At 38.3% G+C, this 22,524-nt stretch overlaps 1 protein-coding gene across 1 annotated transcript in view; it reads right to left on the bottom strand.

Moving 5' to 3' along the window:
* Window positions 1-22,524, bottom strand: part of LRBA (LPS responsive beige-like anchor protein) — a 746,329-nt gene that overhangs the window by 471,216 nt on the left and 252,589 nt on the right. Inside the window, exon 34 of the mRNA XM_068990001.1 lies at window positions 15,584-15,648. Coding sequence (XP_068846102.1) covers window positions 15,584-15,648 — 65 coding nt within the window. The remainder of the gene's footprint in view (window positions 1-15,583; window positions 15,649-22,524) is intronic.

Here is a 22,524-nt window from a genome sequence, read left to right as displayed (position 1 = left end):
CATGAATCAAGGCAAATTGGAAGTGATCAAACAGGAGATGGCAAGAGTGAATGTCGACATTCTAGGAATCAGCGAACTAAAATGGACTGGAATGGGTGAATTTAACTCAGATGACCATTATATCTATTACTGCGGGTAGGAATTCCTCAGAAGAAATGGAGTAGCCATCATGGTCAACAGAAGAGTCCGAAATGCAGTACTTGGATGCAATCTCCAAAATGACAGAATGATCTCTGTTCGTTTCCAAGGCAAACCATTCAATATCACAGTAATCCAGGTCTGTGCCCCAACCAGTAATGCTGAAGAAGCTGAAGTTGAACGGTTCTACGAAGACCTACAAGACTTTTTAGAACTAACACCCCCAAAAGATGTCCTTTTCATTATAGGGGACTGGAATGCAAAAGTAGGAAGTCAAGAAACACCTGGAGTAACAGGCAAATTTGGCCTTGGAATATGGAATGAAGCAGGGCAAAGACTAATAGAGTTTTGCCAAGATAATGCACTGGTCATAGCAAACACCCTCTTCCAACAACACGAGAGAAGACTCTACACATGCACATCACCAGATGGTCAACGCTGAAATCAGACTGATTATATGCTCTGCAGCAAAAGACGGAGAAGCTCTATACAGTCAACAAAAACAAGACCAGGAGCTGCCTGTGGCTCAGATCATGAACTCCTTATTACCAAATTCAGACTTAAACTGAAGAAAGCAGGGAAAACCATTAGACCATTCAGGTATGACCTAAATCAAATCCCTTATGATTATACAGTGGAATGAGAAATAGATTTAAGGGCCTAGATCTGATAGATAGAGTGCCTGATGAACTATGGAATGAGGTTCATGACACTGTATAGGAGACAGGGATCAAGACCATCCCCATGGAAAAGAAATGCAAAAAAGCAAAATGGCTGTCTGAGGAGGCCTTACAAATAGCTGTGAAAAGAAGAGAAACAAAAAGCAAAGGAGAAAAGGAAAGATATAAGCATCTGAATGCAGAGTTCCAAAGAATAGCAAGAAGAGATAAGAAAGCCTTCTTCAGCGATCAATGCAAAGAAATAGAGGAAAACAACAGAATGGGAAAGACTAGAGATCTCTTCAAGAAAATCAGAGATAACAAGGGAATGTTTTATGCAAAGACGGGCTCGATAAAGGACAGAAATGGTATGGTCTTAACAGAAGCAGAAGATATTAAGAAGAGATGGCAAGAATACACAGAAGAACTGTACAAAAAGGTTCTTCACGACCCAGATAATCACGATGGTGTGATTACTCATCTAGAACCAGACATCTTGGAATGCAAAGTCAAGTGGGCCTTAGAAAGCATCACTACAAACAAAGCTACTGGAGGTAATGGAATTCCAGTTGAGCTATTTCAAATCCTGAAAGATGATGCTGTGAAAGTGCTGTACTCAATATGCCAGCAAATTTGGAAAACTCAGCAAAGGCCACAGGACAGGAAAACGTCAGTTTTCATTCCAATCCCAAAGAAAGGCAATGCCAAAGAATCCTCAAACTACCACACAATTGCACTCATCTCACATGCTAGTAAAGTAATGCTCAAAATTCTCCAAGCCAGGCTTCAGCAATATGTGAACTGTGAACTTCCAGATGTTCAAGCTGGTTTTAGAAAAGGCAGAGGAACCAGAGATCAAATTGCCAACATCTGCTGGATCATGGAAAAAGCAAGAGAGTCCCAGAAAAACATCTATTTCTGCTTTATTGACTATGCCAAAGCCTTTGACTGTGTGGATCACAAGAAACTGTGGAAAATTCTGAGAGAGATGGGAATACCAGACCACCTGACCTGCCTCTTGAGAAATCTGTATGCAGGCCAGGAAGCAACAGTTAGAACCGGACATGGAACAACAGACTGGTTCCAAATAGGAAAAGGAGGACGTCAAGGCTGTATATTGTCACCCTGCTTATTTAACTTCTATGCAGAGTACATCATGAGAAATGCTGGACTGGAAGAAACACAAGCTAGAATTAAGATTGCCGGGAGAAACATCAATAACCTCAGATATGCAGATGACACCACCCTTATGGCAGAAAGTGAAGAGGGGCTAAAAAGCCTCTTGATGAAAGTGAAAGAGGAGAGTGAAAAAGTTGGCTTAAAGCTCAACATTCAGAAAACAAAGATCATGGCATCCAGTCCCATCAGTCCATGGGAAATAGATGGAGAAACAGTGGAAACAGTGTCAGACTTTATTTTTTTGGGGCTCCAAAATCACTGCAGATGGTGACTGCAGCCATGAAATTAAAAGACGCTTACTCCTTGGAAGAAAAGTTATAACCAACCTAGATAGCATATTGAAAAGCAGAGACATTACTTTGCTGACTAAGGTCCGTCTAGTCAAGGCTATGGTTTTACCTGCGGTCATGTATGGATGTGAGAGTTGGACTGTGAAGAAGGCTGAGTGCCGAAGAATTGATGTGTTTGAACTGTTGTGTTGGAGAAGACTCTTGAGGGTCCCTTGGACTGCAAGGAGATCCAACCAGTCCATTCTGAAGGAGATCAATCCTGGGATTTCTTTGGAAGGAATGATGCTAAAGCTGAAACTCCCGTACTTTGGCCACCTCATGCGAAGAGTTGACTCACTGGAAAAGACTTTGACGCTGGGAGGGATGCAGGCAGGAGAAGAAGGGGATGACTGAGGATGAGATGGCTGGATGGCATCACTGACTCAATGGACACGAGTCTGAGTGAACTCCAGGAGTTGGTGATGGACATGGAGGCCTGGCGTGCTGCGATTCATGGTGTTGCAAAAAGTCGGACACGACTGAGCGACTGAACTGAACTGAATTGATACACACACACACTAGTCTAGACTTTGGGTAAGACTGACATATATATATATGATATATATATATATACTGATATCAACATATAAAAATATAGATATATTATATATATATACCGATATCAATCTATTTTTCCAAACTTATTTTGCACAATAATCCCAAGCCGAACATTTTAAAACAATAGCTCACTGTAGGAGAGAGGGTAGAATGAAAGGAGATGGGTAGTCACAAGCTGGCATGTGAATCAATTCTTAGGACTATAAAATATTTATTCTCAAGAATATGTCTATCAAGCGGGAGAGATGATAGCTTTATAATAAAAAGGCAAAAACAAGGAAAACCACTCTGTCTACTCCCCACTTGTAACCCAGTTTAGGATTTCTCTGCCACAAAATATCTCCCATCTTCTAACTGCTTCTGTCACCACTGCTAGTTGTATTTGCTTCTCATTTGAGAGGAATACGTCCTTTTAAATTCCACCTTGACCACCTTATTTAAAACTGCAACACTCTGCCCCACAGTGCGCCTATTCTCTTTATCTCCCTGTTTTAGCTTTCTCATAGCACTCAGCCCTTTCTGACCTCGTACGAACATTTTAATTTGTTTATCATCCGTGTCAATCAAAACACACTATTGGAGCGTGGTAATGTCTACTCTCTCTACTGCCATACCCCCAGAGCCTAAGTCACAGACCTGCACACAGCAGTCATGCATACATATTTCTGAATGAATGAAGTGAACCAACTCTGTCTTCATTTTATTTTCATTTTACTTTTCTCAAAGTTTACCTTTATTTTTCTAGCCCCTTCCCTGCCAATTTGCCTCTTTTTTCTATATTCATTTTCATTTAATAAAGTAAATGATTCCACTTATATATAAACCATTGTAGTTTTTAACAATCTGTAAGATTGTGAACGTCTATACAGACACAAGCATATTCTACAGGCATTTTGAATCCACACCACATTTTTCTGAAAACCATAAACTTTGGCCTTGCTGAAAAAACTCAACTGCTGTGCCAAACATGTAAAGCCCTTACACCTAGTGGGATTTAGCATTTTTAGGAGGTGAAAAATATAATTTTAATGCAGCACCATTATTTTACATTGATCACAACAAAACAAGCCTAAAAAGTAGCCACAAAAAACTGGCATCAAGCTGGAAAATTAAAAGTGAAAATAATTTGACCATATGACTCTTTTAAACCAAAACACATGAAGCAATGAAATAAGAAAAATGTGTTTATCCTAATTAAGTGGAGAAAATTCTAGTTCTCTTTAATAAGCCATTAAACTTTTGAAAATAATAATCAGTAATTTAAATAATCTAATATTCAAGAGGAAAGAACACAATCCCTTCTAAATAACCCACACAAATTTCTACATCAATTCAATCCACTGTAAATGGAGATGAAAGCTACTCTCAACAAATCTTTGAAACAATGTCCTATTACTCTACCTTCCAAAATATCTATACAACTGAACAAAGATCATATCCAAACAACTGTTTATAATATTTAATTGGAGTCTTACTACACACATAAATTTTAAAATTTAACTGGAAAGTATATGGCTCTTTAAGAAACTCTCCAGAGTTTTCAACAAATTAATTCCACTTTGATTCCAGGTATATCTTTGGTTACCTCAGATAAGACTACATCCTACCTAAACTGTTTACTTAAGTGCAACAAATACCTTTGCGTTTACCAAAATGTAACCCAAATAATAGCCAAGAGCATCAGAATAAAATGAAAAATGTTTTTGCCTTCTCTTCCTCCCTTTTTCTCCCTCTTTGCCTTGCTTTCCTTTCATTCTTCTGACTTATTCAACAGACATTTATTTATTAGGACTCTATGATATTTGGAGTGAAGGGAAATGCTGAAGCTACAAAATGACTGTCCAGGAAGTACAAGAGCAATTGAAGCAGTTGAATTCTAAAGAGACAGACAAGTGTATTAGTACTAGAAACATTATGTCTTTTATGAGGGCTATTTACATATTCAGATACAAGTCTGAATTATTGCCTCAATAAGCAGATACTGACTATCCCCAGGGGATAATTAAGCAATGTGCCCAACAGTATGTGGGATAATCTGCCTTTCTGCGCTTTTCAAGGATGGGAAAAAAGAAAGACTCCTAGTAGCAAATTTAAGAGTAAAATCCTAGGAGGCTATAGACGTTCTCAAAATGTATTTTGAATAAACTAAACCCAACAGTTTAAACAGAGGTCATTTTATAATTACTTATATATTTTAAAGGTTATAAAATTCAATATAAGAATTTATATCTTAAAATTTTTCACGGATATTATTCCTTTAAACTAGGTTCCACAGCCTACTGCTGTGCTGTGCTTAGTCGTTCAGTCATATCTGACTCTTTGCAACCCCATGGACTGCAACACGCCAGGCTCCTCTGTCCATGGGGATTCTCCAGGCGAGAATACTGGAGTGGGTTGCCATGCCCTCCCCCAGGGGATCTTCCCAATCCAGGGATTGAACCCAGGTCTCCTGCACTGCAGGCAGATTCTTTACCATCCGAGCCACCAGGGAAGCCCCTCCACTGTCTACTACCTTTCTGATCTTTACCATCAAAAATTTAAAAACCTTGAGCAGCCAATGGAATTGTGTCTGTTTTTCACTTTAATATATAAATTAGGAGACAAATTAAAAATTTATGTAACAAAGACAGGATCCCTTTTAAGCTATAGAAATTTTACTTCTAGGGAATCTGCACTGATTTTTCAAAATCCCAGAGTATAAGAACAAAAATAGGACCATCTAAATATATAAAATATCCAATATTCATCCATTACATTGCTCCTTCTAACACAAGTCAGACAACTGAAGTTATAAGACTTAGTAATACTCATAGAGCAACTGCCTTGATCACCACTGCCTAGAACAAACATCAAGGACTTAAAATACTTAAACTGTTTGCTGGCTGGATGTCAGGCAAGCTGGCAGGAAGAAAGAAGGCTACATGGCAGCTGGATCTATTTCTGCTGGCAAAATTAACACCAATATTGAGATACTAAAATTTTTAGAAGACAGCCATAAAACAATTAAGGATAATAAAGAATAAGAAGAAAGGCAAAATATGAACTCTAAACCCCCTTTATCCAAATGAGAAAAGACTTTTAAGGTTCACTGATAAAGAATTTAATTTAAAAATGTAAGCAACAGTTCTACTGGAATTAGTTTTTAATTCACTTTTCAGTTAAATATATTTTTAAGATGAAAGAAAAAGCAACTAACATAAAATGAAATCCAGTACACAAGCTAATCAACCAAAGCCCTATATACATAGTAACATTACCTAATAATGTTACCTACCACACTGTAATTTAGAATAGACTTTCGGATTTCCTACTAATGTGGTGCCACAGAATCACAAAACACTCTAAAAGAAGGCTTCAATATTCTTTAAACGACTTAAAACTGTTTAAAGAAACCTGTGTTTTTCAGAATAAATAAAACACTTTTAGATCAATGATTTACATATTTGAAAAGTTAACTGAGGTGATAGTGGTTCAGTGAATCACAAAAAAACCATAAACAAAATTATGATTCAGAAATAGCAAAGTTCTTACAAAATGTGGAAATTTACTTTTTTAAACTTAAATCTTTCGTTATATGTTAATATATTTTACTCTGTCTTGGTAAAAACTGTCAAAGAAATACTACTTGATTATGTCAGTTATTACAAAAAATGGGTTTAAAATGGATTGCTATTTACAAGAAAAAGGTAAATAATTCAACTTAAAACCATCAAAACAGTGTATTTAGAAAGAATCTAATCAATTAAACAGGTAAGTTAAGAGAAACATTTCTACCAAACAACAATTACTTATGTCTAACCTAAGTAATTGATTTGCTAATGATACCCACCAAGTCCGATAAATCCCATGCTGTAGTCTCAGTCTATAAAGGTCTACATGTTATTTACACTAATAAAACATTAATCAAGGCCAAAATTTATAGCAGCTACTCTATAAATGAGGTCAAAGCAGGTCAGACTTACATAAAAAGACAGACAAAAAAAGAAAAAAAAAAGGTCAGTCTCTGCAGTGAAAAGAAAACCCTTATTACTTATTCTTCTTGCCCCTGGGATTAAGTCCAGTAGCTGAACACTGCTACACAAATACATCCATTGCTATGTAAACTCATTTAATCTCAATGCACCGAATATTTATAAAAGGAAAGTCAGCCCACTGATTTCAGAAAAATAAATCTCCAAATTATTCCTTTAAAATACATTCTACCCTTAAAGAAAGAGAGAATAAAAATTTCAATTAGCACTTCCATTATTTCAGTAAAGAAAAAGTTAGTTCTCTTTATATCAATGTTTATTTCTAACATTTGCTTAAAAGACAAAAGCTAAGGGATTCCTACAGGCAAAGCACAGAGGTAAAGAAGACAGTTTAACCTGGAGGCAAACAAATCCAGAGTAAGAGAGGCATAAGAAAACAGGAAAAAGGTATTATAAAAGCTATAGTCACATGTGATATAAAAACAAATAAGTTTTTCAAATAATTGCTTCCTCAGTAAGAAATAATAAGTGTGAGTTATTCTGGGTAAACTATTTGAGAGTAACACAAAACTCATTTCTTTACAAGACAGATAAAAAAATTTAGTGTAAAATATTTATTATATGTCTATGTATTTTCTTTTCTCTTGGAATTAATATTCAAGAAAATATCACTTGACTATTGTCAAGATTATCTGTATACACCAAGTTTATGTTTAAGAAATAATGACATTTACATGAAAAATAGCAGTAACTGAAATAAAAACTGTAAGTGTTCTTACAGTATCTTATGGATTAAACACAAATGCTCACTGGATTTGCTAGGCTCTTCTCTAGCAGCCAAGAATAAAAAAATAAGCAAGACACAGAGGGCCTGCCCTCAGTAAGCACTGGACAGGAAGAGAGACGACAAAAACCAACCTGGGAAGACAGTACAAGATATCACCAGGAAATTTTTAAGAAATGAGATAAAAGTAACCTGGGTAACAGGATTCAGGGAGGACTTCTGAAAAGGCAACACCTGAACTAGGACTTAAATCAGAACAAACCAGACATGTAAAGATCTGGGGGCCAACCTCCCAGCTAGGGGGAAATAAAGAGGCCAACAAATCATTTCCTAGAAAAACAGCAGAGAACTGAAAAAGATAATCACTTCAGGGTTCTGAAGACTGACAAAAGCAAACAACAAAATTCACAATAATTTTATTCACAAAAATGTGCTAAACATTGAGTAAGAACAAGCGGAGTCTGTAGCAATCTTTTCCGGAAATGTCCCACCCAAACACCATACATGTAAAAGTTTCATCAGTTTATGGCTCCTTATGAAACCAGCAACTTCACTTCCAGAGATGGCTGACTTGATTTGGAACTCAGGACAGAAAATGAAGATATTACATGTCAAGCTGAAAACCAGAAAACCCGACACCTCTCCTAGAATGAGATTACATTTAAAGTTAGAATGAGAGACCAGAAATTAAGAGAGGGATACCCTGAAAATGAATTAGCAAAATAAGAATTTCACACATGGCTCTCTGAGCCATTAAGCACACAAACAACACAGACTCGACAAAGATCAACAGGAAGGAAAAGCTAGAGATGAAAACAACTGCAAATTTAAATGTGTTCATCAAACCAAACACAGATCTACCAGCCATTCATGGTCAAAGGTTTCAGCAAGAGTTTGACCAATCACCTATTGACCTCAAAGCGATGGAGAAAATGGTGTGACCCAAGAAGAATTCTATAACAGCTAAGTAGCAACATTAAATGACCATACCATAAGAGATCAATTCTGCAAATTAAGCCCAAGCGAGGATTTTTCAAGTCAACAAACAAAACTGAATTCAACAACCATAAAAAGAATTGTATAGCACAACAAAGCACAAATTATCCCAGGTATGCAGAGTCAGTTCAACATGCCAGAATCAGTCAACATAATCCATTATACATAAACAAGCTGAAAAGAAAAACCAAACGGTCATATCAATAGACGCCAAAAAAGCACTTGACAGAAATCTCTCTCATGATCATGATCTCTCTCATAAACTAAGAATAGAAGAAAACCTCCTCATCTTGATAAAGAATATCTACCAAGAGCTAACATCAAATTTAACAGTAAGAAACTAGAAACTTTCCCATTAAGACCAGTACAAGGCAAGGATGATGCCCCTCTCACCACTCCCCTTCAACATTCTACCAGAAGAAAGGAAACAAGAAAAGGTAACAAAGTACACAGACTGGTAAGTAACATGTAACAATGTCTCTGATCAGAGAGAACAGGATCATTTAGGTAGAAAACCCCAAACAACTGAACTTATACTTGAATCTCACACACTACAAAAACACTGGGTTTAACTGGTGGTTCAGTGGTAAAGAATCTACCTACCAATGTAGCAGATAACAGAGGGGGTGGTTCAATCCCTGGGTTGGGACGATCCCCTGGAGGAGGGCATGGCAACCCACTCCAGTATTCTTGCCTGGGAAATACCATGAACAGAAGAGCTTGGCATGCTACAGTTCATGGGATCCCAAAAAGAGTCGAACACGACTTAGCAACCAAACACAGCATACAGAAACATTAACTCAAAATGAATCACAGATTTAAATGTAGAGGCTAAAACTACAAAATTTCAAAAGATTAAAAAAAAAATTCTACAAAAGAAAAGAAAACTCTACTACTTGTTTTAAGCTAAAATGTCTTAAATTTGCCAACAAATCATAATCCATAAAAAAAAATTGGTAAATGATACTTTGTCAAAATTTTAAACTTTTGATCTTCAGTGAAAATGAAAGGACAAGTCACAGATTGAGAAAAGGATGCAAATCATGTATATGACAAAATGATGCATCTAGAAAAATATAACCTACTGTTTAAAAATTAGAAGTCACACAACAAAATTTTTAAAAGGGCAAAAATGCACACATATTCCCAAAGGCGGCACTTGAAAAAACACTCAACAGCATTAGCCATTAGGGAAATGCAAACAAAAAAACAGTGTAAGATACCCACCAGGCTAACTAGGAAAACAGCTTAGCAGTTACTTAAAAAATTAAACATAGACTTCTCATTCCACTCAACAACTGTACCCCCAGGTATCTACCCAAAAGAAATTAAAGTGTATGTCCATACAAAGCCTTGTACAAAAACTCACACAGAAGTGTTACTTATAACAGCCCAAACAGAAAGTAATCCAAATGTTCATGGAAGGGATAAACAAAATGTGGTATATCCATAAATCAGAATACCATTAATCAATACAAAAGAACAAAATTCTGATACATGCTACAATGTGGGTAAAAGCACCAGGAATTATTACAAGAACAGTGTTGGAGAAAGTGACACAAAAACTAAAATCAAGGAGAAATAAATAGGAAACGCATGGGGTGTGGAGAAAGGGACGACAGATGAGATGGTTGGATGGTAAGCTGACATGAGTTTGAGCAAGCTCCGGGAGTTGGTGATGGACAGGGAGGCCTGGCGTGCTGCAGTCCATGGGGTCTCAAACAGTCAGACATGACTGAGTGACTGAACGAACTGAACTGATACACAGGCACCACTGATGAGGGATGGTAAGTGATACAGTCTACAAACAGGATTTAAAGCTTACCAAGATCCTCGTCTGACAGTTCCCTGAACCGCCTCTCCTCCTCCAGTCCTGTCTCCCATCCTACCTCAGCCGTTTATCGCATGGCCATAAGCCACAGCACATCGTTTCCAATAACTGAATGGCCTTGGTCTATCCGACCCCCTCTCTTCACTACTACCTCTCATGTTCAGAGCTCACTCATTCTACTTTCACAACTCTAACAGTCCTTAGAGTTCAATCTACCCATCCAATCATTTTCGTTACAGGCACTCTCCAGCCCTAGCTTAACAATTACAATCCTGTGGCCAGTGATCATAATCACCCTCTTGCACAGAAGTTTGACTCCCTTGTCCTTCTCACCCCCATATTCACTTGACAAAACCTAAACGCATTTAAGCCTCTCATTCTGCTTCCATATTTACCTCCCAGACTCTGCAACTACATGAAACATCTTCCCATACTACCACAAATGACCCACCATTTGTATACAAATTCACCCACTCTCTAACCTGCTTTAAAAAATCACTCCAGAAATTCTCACCTATCTCTTCTACATTGATTTCCCCACTTTTTTACCATAAAACTGTTCCCTTGCTCTCATTTTTCCAAAACCCTATTTCCTTTGACTCTATTCCCTCCCATTCCACTTTTTTCTCCCCTCTATAACAAAATTCCTCTAAAGAACTGTTTATACATATTCTAATAACTCCTCTTCTCTCATTCTCTTTTCTAAATCACTGCAAATAGGCTTTCTTCCACTCTCCCAAAACAGCTCCTGTCCAAATCAGAAGCAACTTCTGAGCCTCTGGTCAAATCTGTCATCACCTTACCACCTTAATGATGTCATTTAGTCTCAAGATATTAAATATCATCTATATGCTTATGACACCCAAGTTTAGGTCTCTAATCTGGAGAAATAATTAGCAACTAGTTAGCATCTCTCTCCTGGAGATGGAAATGCCAACCCACTCTAGTACTCTTGCCTGGAGAATGCCATGGACAGAGGAGCCTGGTGGGCTACAGTTCATGGGGTCACAAAGAGTTGGACACAACTGAGTGACTTTCACTTCACATTTAATATCTTTACCTGGATGTCTGTGTGCATGCAAAGTCAATTCAGTCATGCCTGACACTTTGCAACCCCATGGACTGCAGCCCGCCAGGCTCCTCTGTCCACGGGATTCTCCAGGCAAGAACACTGGAGTGGGTTGCCGTGCCCTCCTCCAGGGACTCTTCCCCAACCCAGGGATGGAACCCAGGTCTCTTACGGCTCCTGCACCGGCAGGTTGGGCTTTATCACTAGCGTCACCTGAGAAGCCCTCCTTGATGTCTACTAGAGATCTAAAAATCAGTATTGCCAAAACCGAACTCTTGATGTCCCCCAATAACTGCTTTATTAACAGATTTTATCATCCTGGTTGACAGAAACACCATCTTTTCAGCAGCAGAGGCCAAAAATGTTAAGAGTAATACTGGACTCCTAGTTTTCTCTCACAACCCACATCTGATCCATTAGTACTGAAACATCCTACTGGCTCTATCTTCAAAATATATTCATAGCGCTCCTACATTTTAGCTCTTCTACTGCTCCTGGTCTTCCCGTACATGCTCCTATGATTAACTCCTTCATTTCCTTCAAGCAGGGCTCGCACAAATGTCACTTTCTTGATGATCTATAATATAACCAATCTTTAAACTACAAACTAAACCTTCTATATTTCCTTCAAAAATTTCCCTCAACCTGCTTAACATTATCTTTTTCCAAACAACTTACCACCTTTCATGTACTGTATAATCCAGTACTTATTTTGTTTATTGTTTATAGCTTGTCAGTGACTGTTAAAAGTAAGATCTACACACACACACAAAAGAATCTTTAGCTGCTTTATTGCTGTATCCCAAGAATCAAGGACAATTATGATACACAGGCAGTGCATAATAAATACTGGCTGAATGAATAGATGAGGAAACAGAGGCTCACAGAAGGAACAGTACTTCCCAAATATCAAAGCTGGCACTTGAACCCAAAGCTAACATCAAAGCTAATACTATTAATCACAAGGCTATTCTGCCTTATCTATTAAATGTAACAATATCTTGCATAATTGAGGGCATTTACACTTAGTAGAACCTAAACAAAACTGACTTTTATAGCAAGTTTTTTTTTTTTAAAAAAAAGAAGAACTGGTGTTTTATCTATTAAATGTAACAATATCTTGCATAATTGAGGGCATTAGTAGAACCTAAACGAAATTGACTTTTATAACAAGTTTTTTTAAAAAAGAAGAACTGGTGTTTTATCTATTAAATGTAACAATATCTTGCATAATTGAGGGCATTTACACTTAGTAGAACCTAAACAAAATTGACTTTTATAACAAGTCTTTTTTTAAAAAAAAAAAGAACTGGTGTTAATCAGTGTTTGGCATTAAGTAGAGTAAATACATCGGAGAAGGCCATGGCACCCCACTCCAGTACTCTTGCCTGGAAAATCCCATGGATGGAGGAGCCTGGTGGGCTGCAGTCTATGGGGTCACACAGAGTCAGACACGACTGAAGCGACTTAGCAGCAGCAGCAGCAGAGCAAATACATATTCGATCAACAGCACTCACTGTCTCTTTATATATATATATATATATATATATATACACACACACACACACACACACACACACACACACACACACTATTAAAGCCTCTAATACCTCAGTGTTGAAATTCAGCCACAGAGCTCTTTTTCTTGGTGAGTAAGCACTTTGAAATTTTTGTTAAAAGTGAGACTAAATTAGCCATTCACTCATTGAGAAATAGTATTGATTTCCCAACACTTGCCAGACTCCAGACTACAATTAGTTCTGCTTCTCACATAGATCACTGTAATAGTTTTGTTATTGTACCTCATTTCAATCAGGTCTCCTCTCCTTCAACCCATCCTCAGATCACTGCTAGTTATTTTTTCAAAATCCAAGTATTACAATCATACTTCTTTTCTAAAAACCTTTCACAGCTTCCCACTGCCTTTAGATGAAAGTTCAAATACACCACATTAGATCTTTTATGATCCAGATGACCAACTCACACACAACTCACAATTCACACAACCACACATAGCATCCCACATCACAGCATCTTCAGATATTATATTCCTTTTATTAAGAATGATTTTCACACATGTCCTCTCCAATTTACCCATAATCCCCTCTTTTCCAAAGTCTATTTTACTAACGCAACTCATCCTTGAAAATATATCTCAGGAATCATGTTTCCTAGGGAGGTTTTACCTAACTCTTCAATATTAAACCATGAAGTCTTTCCCTTTATTCTCATTCCTACCTTCTAGCACAGAATTTAGCACATGGTTGCAGGTTTATTTATCTGTATTCAGTACTAATCTGTGAGCACCTATAATTATTTGATAAGTAGAATAATCTTAGTAGCATTTAATATAAAATAAACAGTTCCTTTTTTTTTTTAACTTGCACTTATTTTTACGACATTTATTCCCAGGCCGTAAGTTTTTGTTTCTTCAGTTTCTTCTGGGATATCTTTCCTTCTGTGCAACCTCCTCCTCTGGTTTATGAACAATCTGTTCTTTTCAACTAAGGAACAACTCAGTGTGGCAAGGAGTGCTCATGTAGGGGTTGATCCGACCATAAGCTCTGTAAGTCCTGCGCAGCACCTTGGGGGCTCTGTTCACCGGGATATGCTCAACGACCAGAGAATCTACATCTAAGCCCTTAAGCTCAGTATTACTCTCCGCATTTTTGAGCACGTGCAGTAAAAATTCAGCACACTTTTTGAGCTACCGACCCTGCATCCAGCCCCGCTGTTTGGCCTGCACCGTTGAAAGGGTGGAATGGCACACACTGCTTCCTTAAAGTGGCGCCCTTCAGACACCTGGTGGCTTTTCAGATATGCATACCCTTTTACGGCCTGGGCAGTTTCACGAGCGTTCTTAAAATGAACACGAAGATTTGAACCTCTTGATTTGCATGTGGGGTTTTCTGGGTCGAGTGAATAGTGCCCCATTTTTAGAGGTCACCTCAGCCCACTTAATAAAAAAGGAACAGTTCCCTTTTTTATAACATTAACGAGACAGAGGCTGAATTCCCAGATCCTACTTCAAAATTTTCCTGTAAGTGATGGTGTCAGTTTCTCAGTATTAGCCAGAACAGTATAAGGAAACATTCGTAAACAATAATTATGTTCAGAATGCTATTTCCAATAGCAGTCAATCACACCTTTTAATCTATACTCTGGGTCTTCAGTTCAACTAATCCAAAACCAGGCTTCCCCAGTGGCTCAGCTGGTAAAGAATCAGCCTGCAACGTGGGAGACCTGGGTTCAATCTCTTAGTTGGGAATATCCCCTGGAGAAGGGAATGGCTACCCACTTCAGTATTCTGGCCTGGAGAATTCCATGCACTGTATAATCCAAGAGCAGATGCCACAAAACAGACACAATGTAGTCCACTCATCGTTTCTTCATTTTTACCTTTTAATTTTCTCACTTTCTTAAATCTATTTTCACCATTGTATCTTTCTTTTTATATCTGTATTTCATTTTTTTTCCTTATTACTGAATTTTCTTTCCTTGAATAATTCTTCCCTTACACCCAAGCCATGACATGAGATAATATAGACATGTTAGTCTTATTATTGCTCTAAAATATAACAGAATTTGAGAAAGTCTGAAAAATATGTGTTTTCCTTATATCTGCTAATAGAATCATCAGTTTACTTTTGCCAAACTCAGCCTTACTTATTGAAAAATAAAGAACAGACTTTACCATGAAGCACAGAACCATGAAGATAACAATAAAATGATTAAATACTGAAGTATTTATAATAATTAATATCTAACTGACTCAGACGGTAAAGCGTCTGCCTGCAATGCGGGAGACCCAGGCTCGATTCCTGGGTCGGGAAGATCCCCTGGAGAAGGAAATGGCAATCCACTCCAGCACTCTTGCCTGGAAAATCCCGTGGACGGAGGAGCCTGATAGGCTACAGTCGCAAAGAGTGGGACACGACTGAGCGACTTCACTTTCATTTTCTAACTCACTATATTACTGTCTGTAAAATCAATACCAAAAATATCAGTTCAAACAGCAAAAAAGAACAAGATTCTAAAGTAAAATATAAATGGATATAAAATAGATTACCTTCCTTCATTGACAAGTTCAATAAAAGCAAGGCCTGCATTCTTCTGAATAGAATTCTGCCACTCCTAAAAAAAAATAGTAGACAACAGCTGAACAAATTTCACTTAGGTTATTTCTTTAAAACAACAGTTATAAAAAACATCACCCATATCAATGACATACTTTGGCTCTTTGTGGAAAAGTTTTGTTAAACATGCTCTCTACCTAGCAGCCCCATGAACACATAAATAGTTGACATTAAAATGGAAACAAAACGAGTCGGCAACAATTAGATTCTAGATAACTAAATGAGCCTACCTATATATATCTTGCCCTTTTAGTTCTATACCATTATATCCTAGTAATTTCACTGAAATAGTTTGAAAGAAGGCAGCAAAGATGACCAAGGACAAAGGTTTTGATTTTGTTTCCTTAAGAAAGAAAAGAGGGGAAGATGGAATTAAGTAGCTCCATAAACTTAATAAACAGCACATGTCCTACAAAATTTGATGGCTAAAGATTGAGAAAGAGACAAGAAAAATCAATGAATTTGGCTAGACCACTTTTAAAATGGAAAACCAAAAGTCACTAGCCTATGAATTAGCAAATGATGGTGTAAATTTATTAATATACTCTTTATGAGTAAATCACCCATTAAAAAGCCACAGAAAGAAATCAACCAATAGAGTATGTAGGGGACAAAATGTTTAATCCTTATCTCAAAACAGATATAAAATAAGCAACAATCCAATAGGACTGGGGCCACATAAACTGAAATAAAGCCAGACTTGAGAAATGCCAGTGCATGCATGCATGTGAGCATGTTTTTAAAAACAGCTAGACATATATAATCCTTTTGTTTCTGAAAACTAAGGAGCCTTATAGTCCACCTACATAATATTACTCAACTAATCTTTTTTTGTTCTTTTATAAATGCCAAAACAAGACACCCTGGGACCTTAGCACTGTTACCACAACCAGTGTTCACATTTTCTGAATCTAATACCTTTAAGGGTTTTTAACACTATGTAATTTCATATCCTATATTATTCCAAATTCTAATTTTTCTAAACTTCATCCTGTCTCATCTACTTTCTCATTTTTATCCCCAATTTTGTATTACTTTAAGTTTTGAAAAACCTGAGCTTGCTCTCGGAACTGAAATGGCTGTTTGCCATAATTTTGTTACAGAGATCTACTTCATGAATAGTGCAAGCAAGAAGATACCCACAGAACATATACAGCAGATAAGAAGTAGATATAAAGGCATTTAGACATTTGAGGACAGTAATGGGCTAAGACTAAGAAAGAAGATAAAGCAGTGTGTTGTTGAGGAAAGAGCAGGAAACGTACTGTGTTCTTAAGGAACAAGAAGTCATGAGATTTATGCTCTCAAATCAACTAGGACATTAACAGGCTATGTCCACAGAAAGATCACTCTACATCTGTAGGTCTTTGATACTCTTTCAAAAATTCTTGAGGCTATATTATTCTATGATTCAGAAACTTACAAACACCTACAAATTAGTGGCTCATAATTCCACAATGTATACTCTTAAAATTCACTACTGCCAGCCTACTGAAACAACAAAATAAACATCTTTATTTCACTGAGGTAAACCAAGTGAAGGATAAACAGAATACCCATCTAACTTAAAATCTTTTTCTTTCCAGCAAAATGAAGTAAACAGTTAGTACAAAGGAAAGCAACCAAACCCCAAGAAGAAATAAATCTCTGGGAGAAGAAGATGTGTGAGACCCTCCACTCTTCTCAGAAACAGGGAGAAGAGAGAAAAAAAAACAGAAACTGCAGGTAAGTTTTTGACCCTGGCCCGGAAACCCACACCTCACTTCCGAGCCTGCGCACAGGGCGGCACCAAGGCTCGAGGAGCGGACTAAAGCTTGGAACGCGCAGGGAGAGCAGACGGACAGACCCAATGGTGGGTGGCCTTAAACAGCCGCAGAGGAACTCATGCCCTCGGAAAACGCGGAAAATTACAGGAAGATGTACAAGCAGCTGAGGCTCTGAGGGGCAGAGGGTAACACGGCTGTGACGTCTGCCGAGAGACAGCAGGGAATCAGAAGGGATGGTAACGCCTTAAGGGATGCGCCTGTCAAGAACAGAAGCACATGCTCACTCCTCAGCTCTTACACCCAGCAGAGCACTCGCAGCAACCACGTGAAAATCTGACACAGTACCTGAGTATACGGAGGTAAAATCTTAAATTAACTGCATTTTCCTATACATCATTTACTTGAGAGAAAAATTTCAAAAAGGAAGCTAAATATACTGAAAAGAAAATAGGTACTCTTCTTCCTAGAAGAAAAGGAATTAGGAAGAAAGGCAAGAGATAACCCCATATATAATTCTCTAGACCATTTTATTTTTAAAAGTATCTATCACTTTCCTCAAATCTTTTTTGTCTGATTTAAAACTGCAACGGGTAGGGATTTTTGTAAGTCATACAAAACTCCAACTTCACATGAAAAAAATAGGTAACAGTGGAGAGACTCAAATTTTCAGCATACAGGTAACCATCGTTTTATTTACACTTACGTAATACAGATCGACTTTTACTTATAATGTAAAAGCAGAAAGTGTCTCATTCAAATGTCTCAAAGATTTCAAACAGCATGGTTTAGGTCCAATAGAAAACTAGTTCAAGTTAGTATAACCATAAAAAATTATTGTTTAAAAAATTTATGACCTCAAGTATGTCAAACTATTTTTTTTCCTTTTAAATTAGAAACAAATTAGACATGAGGATATACACAGAACTGGAAGAGTCCAATTTTTCTTACAAAAGCTCAGAAACATATTTATGACTGCTAATACATTTGGATTCTTGTTTTCCCAATCATCATCTATAAATTCCTATTAGTTTACTCGTATAAAGGGCTATCTATTCACCTGGAATAAAACTTTTCCAACAACTGAAAAAATTTAGACAAAATGAGAAATGAAGTGAAAATACAAATTCTTATCTACACTTTGAGTAGTTATAAAACCTCACAATTCTCAAAGATATCAGAATTTTAATTTGTTTATAATTCACTCCTAAGTATAAATTATCTAACACTTAATAAACTATGACACACCAGGTACATAAATACATACTGATAGGAACTTGTAACTCAGGTAAAAAAAACCTGCAGCCCATAAGAAAAGGAAAACTTTTTTTTTAAAAATAAACCCAGGTGATAGTCAAAGCCAACAAATTTTCTCCATACTAAAACACCATCAACAATCTGAAAACCGAAAAGAAGATTCATGCTCTCCTAAAGCATTTTTCTCCACTTCTAACACAATTATTAAAGAAGGTGTTAGTCAAAACAATTTCATAAACCACAGCTCAATATAACTTTTAGTGAGCTTTAACAGCTGAAAGAAAAGCTTAATGGTTATCGTCTTTCATGATCATTTCAATATTTCATCATAATATTTATAATTACATAGTGATGTAAAATGCACCATACATTTAAAGGTCTTGGTTATTCTTCTCCCAGAGGTATTGATGAAAAACATGTTAAAAGCCTCAAATCCAACCACTAATGCAACTAAGTAATTTTAAAACACATTTCAGCACTTTGGAGAGGAAGGACTCAAAACACAACGGAGTCAATAATTTCATACCTGTTCTAAGCTGTATTTAATTGACTATCACTTCCTAGGGCCACAACTGGTGACTAGTCAATTTTTACTAAAATATACTCTTAGCTTAGTAATGCTCTTAGTCATACAATAACAACGACAACAGGATAATGTATATTAGCGAAATCTATTCAACAGAGTTACACCTATTCTCAAACATGTGTTTTCGGTGGTAAAAGTCTACCAAACTTGGGATGGGGAATAAAACACTCCACTAACTAAACTACTTCTGTGACTCCCTAACATTAACAAATAAATACAGGAAAGGGCACCAATAAATGTGCCATAATTTATAATATTATTTTAATATAACTAAATTCCTGAAAGTGAACTTAACAGCTTCCTATAAATTTGAGAACCTCCTACAATATATTTTAGTGTCTTGAATACAGCACATGAATTTGCCTAAATTCTAAATGTCTAACTGGCAAACATTAGCATGTTCTAAAGCAACTAAAATCAGGACTACAGATCAATAAGATCAACTACATATACTTCATGATACAATCTTTTCTGGTCAAACCATCAACATTGACACTAAATGTAGCATCAAATTTTTATTCTAGTGGGCTAGAAAATCACCGAACTATCTTTTTCTCTTAAAATAAAAAAGATATAAAATGAGAGCCTTTGGTTAAACAGAGGAAAAAATAAGGACAAAGACAATAAAGAGGGGACAACAGTAACGAGAAACAGCAAAGAGGGAGAACAAGACGGGGGAGGAGGAGATGGACGCGGAGCACCTCTCTCTCCACGGATACATCAGGAACACACCTTCAGACACAGAAGTGCACGCAGAGCACCAGCTGAGAGCCGACAGGAGGACCTGACTAGAGGAAAACAACATGCAGAACCACACAGAACTTGGTAGGACGAAGGAACTAGGGGGAAAAACAGGAGTGTTAGGACTGGACCTGCCCTCAGTGGGTGGGGAAACTGAAGCAGGGGTCTGATCCCCACATCGGGGCAACTGTCTGAGACAGAGGAGAAACACTTAAGGCTGAGAGTGAAACAGCATCTGTGGCAGCCTAAATGGAATGAGAATCAGACAGGCCTTGCAGCCATACATACCACGGACAGGAACACTAGTCTCATGGAAGGCGCAGTGGCTGGGAGCTGGGGTTAAGGGATTATGAAGCAATCCCAGGGTGAGGGCTGCTGTTGACTGCAGAGAGACGGATTGAGAGGATGTCAGGGAGGAGATTGTGGTGGGAAATGCTGGTGGAGGAAAGCAGGCAGCCATGGAAGCAAGGCCATACTGCTGAGTAACACTAGCAGGTGGAGCCGTCACCATAGCCTCTCTCCCCACAGGCCAGCATGGGCAGCTGAGCAATAGAGAGGCTGGTCCATCAAAATGCCTGACGTACTGAACAACAGAGCAGGACCCAGCCAGGGTGCATCTTTCAGTGACTGACACCAAAATACAGAGTAGGACCCACCCAGGGTGCCCCTTTAAGTGCCTGATGCACCAATCTTCAGAGCAGGACCCCAGTGGGGGGTGGGGGGGGCCCTCTATGTGCCTGACAAGCCAAACAACAGAGAAGGACCCCAGGCAAAGGAGCCCTCTAAGTACCTGAATGAGTGAAGCTACTGGGAACGACTGGCTAAAGGGGCCCTCTGATCACCAGGTACAAGAGGCTCAAAAAAAGACTGCTGCTGCTGCTAAATCACTTCAGTCATGTTTGACTCTGTGCGACCCCAGAGATGGCAGCCCCCCAGGCTCCCCCATCCCTGGGATTCTCCAAGCAAGAACACTGGAGTGGGTTGCTATTTCCTTCTCCAATGCATGAAAGTAAAAAGTGAAAGTGAAGTCACTCAGCCGTGTCCGACTCTTAGCAACCGCATGGACTACAGCCTACCAGGCTCCTCTGTCCGTGGGATTTCTCAGGCAAGAGTACCGGAGTGGGGTGCCATTGCCTTCTCCGAAAAAAGACTCTGCTAGGGCCATAACTCCTGAGGCAGAGGCAGTCCATGTCCCTGCACACATGGCGCCGCCACGGTCCCCGCAAGCCAGGCAGCTGCAACACCTTCACTCTCAACTCTCACTGGGGCAGAGCTACCACAGGCAAAAACAGCCCCATGTCTATCCACACAGAGTCGCTTTGGTTGTGTCTGACTCTTTGCGACCCTGTAGATTGTGGCCTGCCAGGCTTCTCTGTCAGAGAGCAGGTTTTCTCCAGGCAAGAATACTGGAGCATACTGGCCTATACTGGTTGCCATCCCCTTCTAGACCTCTGTATTTCCTGCTACCCTAGCTGCCAACCTCCCTGAGTATCTGGTGCTGCCAGAACCCCTGTGACCCCAAGCAGCTGCACCACCTCCACACCTGGCCCTCACGGAAGGTAAACCCAAGCCCTCCAGGGCAGCCTCAGAAGCTAAACCCCAGGAGACAACTGACATGCAGAGGTGGAAATAAAACCACAACTGAAACCCAGGGGCAGTGTAAGGAAGAAGACCCAAACCTCCCCACCAGCTGCACAAGCTGCAGATTAAATCCACATGATCAACTAAGCAGACTCTGTGTCTATAGAAAATTAAAAAGGCCATTGAGAGCTCCCACAAAAGAAAACGCACTAGCTCTGATAGCTCTGATAGCTCTGGGCATTAGAGGCAAGAACACACAGGGGTAGGACCAGATTAGAATCTGAGCTGCCCCCACAGCAGGTCCAGAGATCAGCACAGTGTTGGAGGGCATCCTAGGGAGGTGAGGTGGACTGACTCCCAGCGAGGGAAAGGACTCTCACAGCAGTGACTCAAGAAAAACATTGATTATTCTTATTTTTTAACTTGTTCTGCAGATTCTTTTGGATTTTTTTTTCCTTTTTTCCCCCCTCTTGTTGCAGCTGTTGATTTTATTGGCACTAAGAAATCCAATTAAGTCTTTGAGCTTTTTTTTTTTCCTCAGTCACATTTTTTATTGTTGTCATAAACCTCTACTTCTACATTGGGCTTTTGCAGTTCTGTAGAGTTTTCTTCTTTTTTTAATTTTTAATTTTTTAAACCTATTATTATTTTTTCTATTTATTCCTTTGTTTGCTTTTCCTACAATTCTTTTCCCCTTCCAGTTAATCTTTATCATATATAAACCTTCTTTATCTACCTCTATTTAACTTGGCCTATATATTCTTTCTTTCTTTTCTTTCTCTCCTTTCCTCTCAACATATTTGTTAGTTTTATTTTCATGCTTTATTCCTCAGTTGGCACCTTGCTTTAGTTTTGTTTTCCAGTTTGTGCTTCAATTAGTTTTGTTTTGGTACATACGATTTTTGGTTTTCTTCATTCACCAGGTGAACCTACTGCACTTTATTTT

This window comes from Capricornis sumatraensis, chromosome 17 (genome assembly GCF_032405125.1).
Source record: "Capricornis sumatraensis isolate serow.1 chromosome 17, serow.2, whole genome shotgun sequence".
Lineage (NCBI taxonomy): Eukaryota > Metazoa > Chordata > Mammalia > Artiodactyla > Bovidae > Capricornis > Capricornis sumatraensis.
This window is presented reverse-complemented; position numbering and strand designations above follow the sequence as displayed.